Raw genomic sequence first — 13699 nt, 5'->3', positions numbered from 1 at the left:
TCATTTCAAACATGTATGACATTTTTTCTTTTTCTGTGGGACACAGAAAATATATTCTCAAGAATGTCTCAACTGGTTTTGTCCATACAATAAAGATGGTAATCAAAACTGTTCGGTTACCAACATTCTTCAGAATATCTTATGTGTGTATGTGCTGCAAAAATAAATAAATAAAGTCAGAAAAGTTTTGAACAGCATGAGGGTGAGTAAATAATGACATAATGTTTAGGTCCAATTGTGTTCGTTTTTGCTTGTAGTATGCATATTTCTACAATTACTTTTGATCTAAACATGATCAGACTCTATTAACAGTTTAAGCAAGAGAAAAATACAACCATGATAACGTGATGTAATAATCTATTATCCACAATGACCATTGCTTGTTTTGTTAAGCAGAGGATTAAAGACACAACTCTGTCTAGATCCTAGTTCGCCCCTATATGCTTCCCCTCTCTGCTTAACGTTACCTGAATACACCACGATACAAGATCTTATATTCTTTGCTATTACATTTGATGTAACATTAAGAGGGGAAGTGTGTCTGAGGCCACACACTCAAAGCAAGAATTACCTGTTGTGTTTACCAGACTGTAAAAAATAGGTTGATACACAAAATCTAACTGCGAAGATTCTCCGCCCCCGAAATGTCCACTGATAACAGATGTTCTGACGATTCATGCTACCCATCGAGATGTGCTACTTACTGGTTATGCGCATGTGCAGACTCATTTTTCTTCTGCTTACCACGCCCATAAATCTATGCATCCTTGCTGTGGAGACTTGTAGGAAACTTTGACAGGTCAAAGATGAATATTTGATGATAATTTTTACTTTTCACACCGTTTTGAAAATAAAAACAGTACAGTATACTGTACTCTTAACTTCGAATTTTATTATAATTGTATTTCATATAATAATGTCATTTTTACTTGTTATATCAAAAGTGATAGCCTAATTGCTAGTTCATTTAAAACATCAAAATATGCTCCCCATACACCTACCCTGATTTAAATGAAATAACGATGTCATAATATTGTGAAATTTACACAATTATGGAAACAATCGAGCATGAATCAACATTCTCTATGATCGATTCGCGCTCGGGTAGCATTTTTTTGCGAAGGCAGCACAAATCGACAGACTCTGCTAACGTTATATATTCGCGGTACGGTAGCATTTTTCGACAAGGCAGCACAAATCGTCAGAACAGCGGAATGCCTTAACGGATTGGTCATAGCCCCTGATTGGTCACCTGCATTAGACAGTAGAGTTAGTTTAGAGGCAAGTTGGGCTATATTTGGTTCTTGATCAAACAATTTTCACGATTCACGGATGGCATTATTTTTTGAAATGTAAACAGATGTTGTGAGCCCGTAACTTCAACAGAATGTGATGTCAGTTGATGACGTGCCCCTGTAAGCCTTATTAACATGGCCTCGTTGGCGCAGTAGGCAGCGCGTCAGTCTCATAATCTGAAGGTCGTGAGTTCGAGCCTCACACGGGGCATGAATTTTTATCATCACTCTGAGAGTGTACAGTCATGTGCACGTACCAGTGGTTAAGGCGCACTTTTTTGCTGCGTCAGATATATTGGGTATGTTGCGAATGCAATAAACTCACACAGGTCCTTGTCCGAGTGTAGCCTACTACACGCTCTTAATTACCTTCATCTACATCTACAGGCAGAAAGAGAGAAACTAACTGGAAATATATTATAAAGCTTGATGTTATATGAAAAAAAACCCTAAAAAATGTAAGTGCTTTATAAAAGTGAAAAGTTTAAGGCTTATGAAAGATCGACCACAGTCTATTGCCTCCTAGTGCCAGAAACAAAAGAGATTGTTTTTGTTTTTGCCACTAGGCGGAGGAAGAACACTAGAAATTATTAGTATGATTATACTAACATTTGACTCGGTGAAGAATTCAATTTAATTTCAGGAAAATTGTAAACTAGCCTCAGACGTGCTTTAACAGGTGCTTTGAATGTTATTTTAAAACAAGTTACACAAACACATTTTAGATTTCAGTTTGGCACGTTGTTATGAAAAGCTATCTCTGTGTACAAGGTTGTTATGACAGCCTGCAAACAAGGCACATCATTTAACAAATCTAAGAGCAGATCATTTTGTTCATCGTAGTAGCACTATGTGTTGTAGCAACTCTATTACTATTTCTGCTAAATCAGATAGCATCTTGGAATGCTACTTGCTGAAAGGACCTTTGAAGTAATCTCAGATTCAGAAGGCGTTCTTTGATTGGGTTTCAAACATATACTTTAGAAAAGAATACAAGGCACTTCTTCCGGTCCAAAAAAGGTTAAAAAGCCTTTATTCACATCATGGCTAATCACAATAGATACATTAAAAATAGCTAAAACACTGCACACAGATAGATTTCGGCCTTCAGCCTTCCTCTGAGTCTGTCAGGTACGCTGGTACTTGACTTTTCCCTCTTTGTCTGACTCTGAGCAGATGATACTACAGCTGGTAGTTCGTAAATGAATTACTCGAAGGAAAATTAGACCAGCTTTTGAAATCAAGTGGTTGATATGATTAAGAGAGGGACTAATATTCTGTGTTCTCTTTGGGATAAGATCTATGGAAAATAACCAGGCTGACAAGCAAGACTTCCCTCCCCGTGTGTTTTCATAGTGCAACAATTATCTCCCATTTTCTCAGCCTTATTGTTTAGAAATTCACCAAAGAACCTTGCTGGATCCCAACTGTAATTAATGAAATAAAACAATGAAAGATAGAGAGAGAATCAGTCTGCTAGCACTCAGCATTGAGGGTTTGACTTCTTTTTTATTATTATTATTAATTAATCTTCATTTCTTTGGTAGATATCGTCTTTTCTTACTGCTATAGTATTGTGGTTCTGTATAGTCTGTTTTTTTGTGTGAAAAATAACTTCTCACAGTTGTGTCTCATAAAGAAAGCAAAAAGTATTTAAGAAACTGAAAACATACTTTTTTCATTTCGCTTCAGTAGAACATTTTTTTGCACAAATTAAATGGTTTAGAAAACCAAAACCATCATTGCCATCTGTCAATGAACTTCATATAACCATGGCTGCATTATCAAATAAAGAACACAATGTACAACACAAATGAATAGAACTAAACACTATCAATGGTGAACAAAAACAGAGAGAAAAAAAGAGAAACAGAAAAATCACAATATTTAACAAAATGGTGAGCTATAATAAAGTTAGCCATAACGTGCTGAGCTGCAAGATAATAAAAAAGAGCCCACTTAAGTTAAAAGACATTTCATCCAATGACAATCCCTCATCCAACACAACAACAAACACATTTTCAAATGGGTGCAAATAGGAGGGATATGAATAAAAGTATACAATAAAAGCAACATAACATATTAATATTTAAGAAGTTAATGATTAATTTTCAAAATAAGAAAATGATAAACAGGACATGAGGAAGTGAAACGTGGGTAAATGTTCATAATGTTCTGCAGCTATACTACATTTGATGATGTGTATTAGTGGTGGCATATCAGATTTATGTATGTACATGAGACAAAGTGTGTGTGCTGCGGAAATGTTGAGCCCTAGCGCGTATACACACGTTAGGTTGGCGTGCAACAAATCCCTGTTTACAGTGACATCTGAATGAACCATGGGTGTTAATACAGCGTGCATTCTTGCAAGGGCTCGACCTTGGCCCTCGGCCCGCACACTCATCAATATCTAGAGGAAGAGAGAGAGAGATGGAGCCTTAAATTATGTCTGTCCATACATTTACAAGTGATTAAATATGTCGATTTCAGGAGCATGACCTTTGTTTCAGGGAAAGAGTGTATGTGCTTGACCATCTGCATTAATACTCGCCTGTGCAGCGTGTTCGCGAGTGGTCCAGTACAAATCCAGTATTGCACTCACACATCGTACCCAGATAGGACCGCACACACCGTCCATTAGCACAGCTACACTCGTCCGAGTCTTCTTCTGAACTGTCTCCCTCTGAACACATGAGAGTGACAGAACTGATCATGAGACACTGTGCCGGTTTTGAGTCAATCTGTTTATCTCAAGGTGAATTACACTGTCAAGGTCACCTGGGTTGTAGGAGAAAGCTGCCAGGAAGTCCCCCTCTCCATCAGACTCAGTCTCCAAATGCATCTCACATAACCTGTTAAAAAGCACTGCGCACACACACCAAAACTAAGTAAAGGAACATTACTTTTGCTATTTTTTTAAAATCTTGAATATAACAGTCATAACATGTTTTTATATGTTATTGTATTTAATCAAAAAGGTGCCCAAATGTACAATGCAAATACAACTGCATTTTTGTTATACCTTTTTTCTTTGCACCAAAGTCTAAATTCAACCTTGCACATAATAATTTCAGCCTTCTTTACTTGCTTTACCAAACACAAATGTGGAATGAATGAATAAATGAACAAGGCATTTATATAGCACTACTGTACACCCAATTATACAGTTAACACTGGGATGATGCGACAGCTGCCACAGAACTACGGCGTCAGTGCGCTCACCACACACCAGCTATAGGTGGAGAGGAGAGAGAGAGAGCGATAGAGCCAATTGAAAACATGGAGGTTATTATTAGGAGGTCATGACTGATAAAGGCCAATAGAGGGAATGTGCCATGGGATTTTTAATGACCACATAGAGTCAATCCTTCGTTAGATTGAGAAAGCTTTACAGTCACTTTTGATCAATTTTAATTGATCTAACTGACCCCAAACTTTTGGATGGTAGTGTAAATATAATTTTAAAAAAATATTACACACGGATGCATGTAAATATTAAACAGAAAATTCAACATTGCTAAATGTTTTAATGATATTTACACTGCCATTCAAAACTTTGGGGTCAGTTAGGGTTTTTTTTGTTTCAAGAAAGTAAGAAAGAAAGAAAGACATTAATACCTTTATTCAGCAAGGATGCATAAAATTGATCAAAAGTGACTGTAAAGCTTTCTTAATCTAACAAAGTATTTCTATTTCAAATGATCCATTTTAAAACAATCTATTCATCAAAGAATCTTGAAGATTTGTTTTTACCATTTTCCACAAAAGCAGTTTTTTAACATTGATAATAGTGAGGAATGTTTCTTGAGCACCAAATCAGCATATCAGACTGGAGTAATGATGCTAAAAATTCAACTTTGCCATTTACATTTTAAAATATATTCAAACAGTTATTTTAAATTGCAATAATGTTTCACACTATGACTGTTTTTACTGTATTGTTGATCAAATAAAATCAGCCTTGATGAGCATAAGAGACGTCTTTGCAATACCTGAATTTCTATTAGGACAGGTCCGGCACTCTGGGCCCCAGCCTCGACCGTAGTGACAGCAGCACTCGGAGTACGTCACCGTTCGCTCATTAGCTGCATCCCACGGCATCGTGCACATAAGATCCTCATCCACCTCCTGGAAACATATGTCCTTATGTGCTGCGGTGCGGTCTGAGAAAGACAGAGATGAGGAGATGATGGAGGACATCAAAATATAAATAAAATACACAGGGTTCACAAAACGAGAAAGAAATTGGAAATGTAGGTGGAAACAAAGCCAGCTCAAAGGCTAACACAGCTCAAACATATTTAATGCTCAGCAGTCATGTGGTCGACCGACGCTCAGAGCAATGGCTTCTGGACTGCCAAGCCACATGAAGGCTAAACAAGGAACAAGAACTTTTTCCACCCATCACATGTCTGCAAGCTGGTTACTTGTGATACCCACCATCATAGACGCACTGCTTGAGGGCTGCACTGAAGGTGAGTGGCTGCTCGCAAATGCAGTGGAAGGAGCCGGGAGTGTTGACACATCTCCCGTTCCTACAGTAGGAGGGATCCTCACACTCATTCACATCTGAAAGGTGCATCACAGACACACCCGTTACTAAAGATATATACAGAGAGAAGGACAGATAGAGAGAAAAAAGAAGGAGGGAGGAAGACAAGGAGAGAGATATCAGAAGCACACAGTCTTGGGTGAGAACTTCAATAAATGCTTGGAGTTATTTCATCTTTACTATTCCAGGGAGAACAGTCAAATTCTCTGCCAAATTTTCACATTAAAGTAAAAAGTCGAGGCATCTGCTATTATGACTGTGATGATCTTGTGAATCTATACTCACCCGCATGTTCCTCAGGTGTGACACAGCTGTTGCGGTCGGTGGCTAGAATCCAGGGAGGAGTGCAGATGCAATAATAGGAATCTTGGGTGTTTACGCAGTGGCCATTTTTGCAATTAGTAGAGTCCTGACATTCATCCACACCTACAGCAAAAAAAGATTTGAAACAGTGAAATATGACCAGTAAAAGATTACATCATACCACTCGCCACCAGACAAATACTTGAGTCTACTAAATAAAATAGAATAATTAAATAATCGTTAACATTTATATTACATTTGTATTTAATTTATAATTAAAGCAAAAATACATGACCGTTCAAATGTTTGGGTTCAGTAAGATTTTATTTTTCTTTCTGTTTTTGATAGAAGGCTGCATTTGTTTGATTTAAAATACAGTAAAATTGTAAAATATTATTACAATATAAAATAACTATTTTCTGTTTGAATATAATTTTAAAATGTAATTTATTCCTGAGATGGTAAAGCTGAATTTTCAGCATCATTACTCCACTCTCACATTACTCAGTGTCACATGATACTTCAGAAATCATTCTAATATGCTGATTTGAGGCTCACAAAACATTTCTCATTATTATCATTATTGAAAACAATTGTGCTGCTTTTTTAAAAACCGTGACACATTTTTTAATGTAAACTTTTAAATGATAGTGTATAAATATTATATTTAATATAATATATATAAAATAAATAATTTGTACATTTCTTTTGAAACTTTTTTAAACTACTTGAAAAGAATGTTTCCAAGGTGAAAAAAAGTAAATGATTCAAATCTAGTCTATAAGTCTACGATCAAATTGTTTTTCTTTGACACTATACAAAGCCTTCTGTGCAATGGTCAATCACAGCCTCGTTGGCGCAGTAGGCAGCGCGTCAGTCTCATAATCTGAAGGTCGTGAGTTCGAGCCTCACACGGGGCAGAATATTTTTCTTTTACTACTATATGTGACACATTAGAAAGATTTACCTGTAACTGTGGGAAAGACACACTTCTTGTTGACGGCATCAGGGACCCAGGGTGGGTTGCAGATGCAGTAGAATGAGCCTCGAGTGTTCACACAATGACCATTGGTACACAGGGACTCATCATGACATTCATCCACATCTACAGAGGGGAAGAGAGAAACTGAATATTGTTATGGAATTTGATAGTGTGTTTGAGTTCAACAAGTATGAGAGATTTAAGGTTTATTGATGTTTTTGTGTGTGTTAGAAGTGCTGTGCCATTCTACTGCTGTCTAGTTGCAGACAAAAAAATCCTTCCAGACAAAAAATCCTTCATTCTACCACTAGTGGGTAGTACCGCAGCAAAGAAAAACTTGGCTTTCACACTAGTTTTATGGAAATGACTTTTAGCCTAGTTTTTAGTGTTTTATAAAATCATGTAATATAACAACCACTATTTTATATATATATAGTTCAAAAATACATTAAAACATTAAAAAGGTTTTAATTGACTGTAATTTTAATTGCCATTACAATTGACTTTGTAATGGCAAAGCTGAATCATTACTTCAGTGTCATATTATCCTTCAGAAATCCTACTGATATGATGATTTGCTGCTCAAGAAACAATATTTATTATCAATTTTGAAAACAGTTGTGCTGCATAATATATATATTTTTTTGTTATAATGTAAATGTTTGTACTGTCAATCCTTGCTGAATAAAAGTATTAATTTCATTTAAAAAAATCTATTTAACCCATGCAAGTGTATATTTGGACAGTCAAGTGCGTGTATTTGTGTTTGTGATTTTACCGATACATTCCAGTAGATTGCTGTCATAGTAAAATCCCTGTTGGCAGTAGCATTCAAAGCCTGGCTGTGTGTTCATACAGCGTCCTTCCTTACAGATCTCATTAGAGAACAATACACACTCATCAATATCTACGAAGAGAGCGAGAAAGAGAGAAATTCAGTAATTATTTGAGGGAGTGTGTGTTTGTGTGCGTGAATACACGTGTGTGCGCATATACCTCTGTGCACGGCTAATCCATAATCTATCTTTCCTTCCTCATGGTAAAATCCTCTGCCAACTGGACATAGAGAGTGATACTCCGCTGAAAACAACAGACAACATCAATCAAACACCTATACACCCATTGATGGACCAATACCTCTTTTATCCATCAATAAATCCCTGACTTTGTCTGTAATCTCACCTGAGTGGTAGACGGGACATGGGTAGATCTCACAGTGATCTCCCCATCCCACACCGATAGAGCAGCAGCACTCCTGCTTAGTAACGTTGGTTGCCAGGACACTGTCACAGAACACGGTGTCATCCAGATTTAGATAGCACTCCTTCTTATCATTCAGATACATCTCAACCTCTATGTGGGGAAAAAACAAATGTTAAAAAAAAGACAAACGCAATTTCATGTGATCACCAAACACACTCATTAACTAGACCAACTCTTACCCTCACAGCTGTGTTTGTCTTCAGACAGTATGAAACCATCGTTGCACACACACACATATCCACCCTGTCTGTTTTCACATACGCCGTGAGGCTGACACAGACTCCTTTCCACAGCGCACTCATCTATGTCTGAGAGAGAAAGAGTGAAAGGGTGAACAAGAGGACCAAGGCTGGGCCCAGGACGGAGAATTGAGAAATGTAAAATGTGTGAAATCCCATACCCTGGCACCTTCGGCCACTGACAAGCATGTATCCTTTCTGGCACTCACAATGGTAGGAGCCCATCGAGTTGATACAACGTCCTCGCTGACAATTGGAGGCTCGCTCACACTCATTAATATCTAAACAGATCAAAAACAATATTACTGATTCACATATCGTGCGCATTAGTGAATTGTTTAAGCTATATAAGGTTTACAAAAGATGCACACTATCATTCAAAAGTTCAGTCAATTTTTTTAACAAAATTAATTTGATTATTTAGCAAAGCTGCATTACATTGATCAAAAGTGACAGTACAGACATTTATAATGTTACGAAAGAATAATAAAAAAAATGTATCATGGTTTACACAAAAAATATGTATACACCAAACTATCTGAGTTACTTTTTCAAAGGCAAGTTTGTTTTGCCATTTATTGACTGACAGGTCTCTTGTCCCGATGTTGAGAGAAATCGTGAGTAAGAGCAGAGGCGTTGTGTGTAGTTCATGTAGTAAACATGTAACATGTAGTTCTAAACTAAATGTGAGCATGCATTTACTCATCTCACTGGCACTAAAACAGATTCAATATTCCTCAAAAGGAATAAAAATTGATAAACAGTGAAATGCGAACTCAGAAGATTATGCAATGTTAAATTACACATAAATACTTTATGTATTTAATCTCACTTATTTAACCATTGTCTTTGCTGCTGACCTTCGATGATCCAATTGAACCATAAAATAAGCAAAAATGACTTTTATATAAACATCATATTGAAGATTTTTGTTATTAAAACAACAAGCCCAGCCCAGGTGAGAAAGTAACACAAAAGTAATGTAACGCATTACTTTGTAAAAAGTAATTAAGTAACACAGTTACTTTTTTAGGGGATAACAATATTGTAATGCATTACTTTTAAAAGTGACTTTGCCCAACACTGCTGAAGACTGGAGTAATGATGCTGAAAATTCAGTTTTGCTATCACAGGAATAAATTATATTTTAAAATATATTAAAATAGAAAACAGTTATTCTAAATTGTAATAATATTTCACAATATTACTATTTTTACTGTATTTTTCATCAAATAAATTCAGCCTTTGGTGATTTTTTTCAAAAACCTAAATAAATCTTACCCACCCAAACTTTTTAGATTAGGGGACTATTAGCTTTATTGAACATGTTAGACCACATAGGCATGGTTTCACAGACAGGGCTTAAATTAAGCCAGGATTATGGCTTAGTACAATTAAGGCATTTATAGCTTTTATTAACGTGCCTTGAAAAAAAACATTACTGGTGTGCATCTTGAGACAAAACAATTACACTGGCATATTTTAAGATATATCAGTGCAAGTTCCTTAAGTTTCTTAAAACAGCTCAATAATTCATTTTAGTCTGGGACTAGTCTTAAGACTGTGAAATTGGGTAATAATTATTATAAGCTGCAGTCCGTAACTTTGTTTGTGTAAAAAATTTACAAAATGTATATAATAAACGAGTACATGATTCCATTTTCCTAACTGTGTTTTTGTCTTATCCTGAATCGCTACGGTACACCTATAATAAGTGTTTATATTCTGACTATTTTAGACCGGGGTCGGCCTGGCTCCACTCCGCTGCAGAGTAGCCCAGTACCTGCGTGACTCGTCATAGACATTAACAGAGAGAAGTAGCTGTGGCTACAATGTTCTTCCGCAAGACACATGCAGTTCTGTTTATTATCTGCTAGAGCATCAAAAGTTACAGACTGCAACTTAAACGTTTGATCAGTACTTTGTGTCAGTCACGCTAAAGGCTGGAATACACTACATGACTTTTAAAATCTGGACAGATTTTAAAACTCTTGGCATCATACAATTGCCAACTTTGTAAATTGTTTCAGAGAATGCACTTAACATCAAGCACCAAACGACTGTCAGTCGTTCTGAACAGAACAAACAATGTGTGTTCGACAGTCGGCTCAAAATATCCAACATGTTTCAAATCCTCTGACTGGATAGAATCACATCGGAGTCTGTGCCCATCTATGCAATTTTCTGTGAAATCTGTAAACTTTACCAAAAATCTGCAGACTAGCGTCAAATCGTCCGGAGTGCAAACAGGGGTAAAAATCAGGACAAAAGTCATGTAGTGTATTCCACCCTTAACACAATCTTTACTTTTCTGTTTAAGTGTACAGATATTGCAGTGTTATGTGCAGTATTGAGTTTGTGTCTTGAGGTGTTGGATTAGTCATTAAGTGCTGACCTTCGCAGTGGCTTCCTTCTTGTGTAGGCTGGTAACCAGAGTAACACTGGCAGCGGAATGATCCCTCAGTGTTAATGCAGTGACCATTAGCACACAGACGGTTATCCTGACACTCATTGATGTCTGTGGAAAGACAAACAGATGCATAACCTCCAATTACACATAAACACATGCTTAAATCTCTCTTTATGTATTAACTAAAAAGTTTTGCACAGTATATTTTTTCACTTTAGAATGAACTTGTGCAGGAAGTAATAAAATCTAATATTTAAATTAGGGGCCATTCACACAGAAAGCGTCTTTCCATTCCACTACGCTACTTTTTCATTGTTTTTCTATGTAAACACACACTAGTTCTCGCGCATGACACGGCAAAACGTGGCGCTCAAGTTAAAATAAGTTAAACTTTTTTAAAAAGTGTTTATAGACATTGCGCTTTTTTTAACAGCAAAAACGCGTTCTGTGTGAACTGGGCCTTAAAATGGGCAGATTAAGTTTCCATTTAACAGCATGCAGTTTAGTTTGGTTGGCTTTGTGCCACTGACCTCTGCAGCCTTTGCTGTCAGCCTCAGGCAGAAAGCCCTCATTACACAGACATCGATACGATCCTGCCAAGTTCTCACAACGGCCGTTCAGACACACACCACGCTTTTGACACTCATCGACATCTGACAGAGAGAAAGACAGACATCTCTTGTAAGATTACGCTATTGTCAAATGTTTTTGTCAAAAACACCCCACCTTATCACCTTTACTACATGCATCTGGTAGATAAACATGTCTATTGACTTGCACTGCTGTTCAAACGTAATATTGTGCTGACCAAGGCTGCATTTGTTTGCTCAAAAATACAGTAAAAAACAGTAATATAGTGAAATATTATTAAAATTTCAAATGATTCTTTTCTATTTGAATATATTTAAAATCGTAATTTATTCCTGTTATAGTAAAGCTGAATTTTCAGCATCATTACATTACAGTCATTAGTGTCACATCATCCTTCAGAAATCATTCTAATATGCTGATTTGATGCTCAAAAAACATTTATAATTCTGAATGTTGAAAACATTTTTGCTGCTTAATCTTTCATGGGATATTTTTCAGGATTCTTTGATGAATAGAAAAGAACAGCATTTATTTGAAATATAAATCTTTTGTATCATACTTTTAATGTCACTTTTAATACATTTAATGTGTCCTTGCGGAATAGGGCTGCACGATTTGGGGAAAATATCTTATTGCGATTATTGAGGTCGATATTGCGATTGCGATAGCGATATGATAAACAAATGGTTTCATGAGTCAACTTGCTTGGTTCTCAAGGAAAATGCACAGACAGATTATTGATAATGCTGAAATTTGTATTTCTCAACTCAAACTAGCAACAACAACTTCAGTGTTTTCAGTGCACAGTATTTTCAAATTAAAATAATGTTTTATATGAAATTAAATAATGACATCTTTGCATTACTGCAAACTTGTTATTGTCTCAATAGTACAATAGTATAAAATAAATAGAACAATAAATAAGAACATTTGTATGTTCATGAAAATAAGATATTTTGAACATTCAGTCCAGACAAACAGGGACATTTAAGCAGGATGTGATATGCTTTGTATAAACTCAGGCTGTGGATCATTTTCTGAAATCCCCCTTTGCTAACGGGTTATATGGGCATGATGTCTCCTGCCAAGCAGTGCATTATGGAGTCGGTGATTTCTTTATATCTCTGTGAAGACTTCATATGACTTCACTTACATTTTTATAGGTTTATATTAGTTTATATATTTTATAATGTAATAATTTCACAGATAATCTCCAAATGAATGTAGATACAACATAAAGTTGTATATTTTAAAGTATATTTTACAGTATATTTTAAATACTTGTTTATATACTTGGCATCTTTTTTATGAATGAAGGTCAGTAATACAGCCATTATTGATGTCTGGATAAAAATGATAAAAATGTCTGGATAAAAAAGTCATTTTTACTGTGACTGTATATAAAATACAGACCCCCCCCCCCCCATCATTACAGTGATTCAGTCATTACAATTGAAAGCTATCAATCTTTTTATATAATTAAAAAAAAATATATATATATATATAACAACTTTTAATTTAAATGAACTTCAAACAATCCTCACATAAACCCATAATAGATGTCATATTTGCCCTTCATTCCTGTTTAGGACAATACAGAAATTGAATATCAAACAGTCTACACTGCATAAATTATAAATTAAATATAGATTAATCCTTATTAAAGGTACAAAAGTTCTTTAGTCAAGAGCAGTGAGTAATTTTATCTGTTCCCTTTGTTCTTTGATTAACTTTATTGGAGCTGTCCCTTTAAAACCAGCCGCTGCTGACAGAGACTCGGATCTCACACGCGCCTCATTCTCTCACATCTCTTTACGTTCATCATAAGACTGCTCTTATGTTATGAAGATACTTGACAAAACATACATTTTGGCTTAATTTAGCATTTTGGTTATTGTTCGTTCAAGTGCGAAAGAGAACTGTATTCTGGCGTGCTGTCTGTGCACACACATGATACTGGCGCGTGTCTTTCTGTGAGTCACAGTCAGGACATTCACAGGCAGCGCGCTCTCTTTTGTCTTGTCGTGCATGAATGGTTTAAAAGCATTTGCATGAATAAGA

The 13699-nt window shown here is 36.0% G+C and overlaps 1 protein-coding gene and 2 non-coding genes across 4 annotated transcripts in view; 2 read left to right on the top strand and 1 right to left on the bottom strand.

The window, feature by feature from the left end:
* The first annotated feature begins 1433 nt into the window (after positions 1-1433).
* trnam-cau (transfer RNA methionine (anticodon CAU)) lies at positions 1434-1506 on the top strand. The gene has a single exon. It is a non-coding gene; the product is annotated as a tRNA-Met (tRNA).
* Positions 1507-2311: 805 nt separating this feature from the next.
* The window catches only part of ltbp3 (latent transforming growth factor beta binding protein 3), a 68477-nt gene continuing 57089 nt past the window's right edge, over positions 2312-13699 (bottom strand). The window contains exons 17-30 of one of the 2 annotated variants that reach the window (XM_077231218.1): positions 11578-11700; positions 11033-11155; positions 8799-8918; positions 8578-8706; positions 8318-8488; positions 8132-8215; positions 7914-8042; positions 7121-7258; positions 6136-6276; positions 5739-5897; positions 5291-5461; positions 4077-4163; positions 3850-3981; positions 2312-3708 (exon numbers count right to left, since the gene is read on the bottom strand). In XM_077231218.1, coding sequence (XP_077087333.1) covers positions 3521-3708; positions 3850-3981; positions 4077-4163; positions 5291-5461; positions 5739-5897; positions 6136-6276; positions 7121-7258; positions 7914-8042; positions 8132-8215; positions 8318-8488; positions 8578-8706; positions 8799-8918; positions 11033-11155; positions 11578-11700 — 1895 coding nt within the window. In that variant the 3' untranslated portion in view covers positions 2312-3520. The remainder of the gene's footprint in view (positions 3709-3849; positions 3982-4076; positions 4164-5290; positions 5462-5738; positions 5898-6135; positions 6277-7120; positions 7259-7913; positions 8043-8131; positions 8216-8317; positions 8489-8577; positions 8707-8798; positions 8919-11032; positions 11156-11577; positions 11701-13699) is intronic. The other variant, XM_077231219.1, reaches the window with a different exon arrangement.
* trnam-cau (transfer RNA methionine (anticodon CAU)) lies at positions 7001-7073 on the top strand. The gene has a single exon. It is a non-coding gene; the product is annotated as a tRNA-Met (tRNA).

The sequence above is a fragment of the Siphateles boraxobius genome, unplaced genomic scaffold (genome assembly GCF_051911475.1).
Source record: "Siphateles boraxobius isolate OS27281-9 unplaced genomic scaffold, OSU_SipBor_1 16, whole genome shotgun sequence".
Lineage (NCBI taxonomy): Eukaryota > Metazoa > Chordata > Actinopteri > Cypriniformes > Leuciscidae > Siphateles > Siphateles boraxobius.
This window is presented reverse-complemented; position numbering and strand designations above follow the sequence as displayed.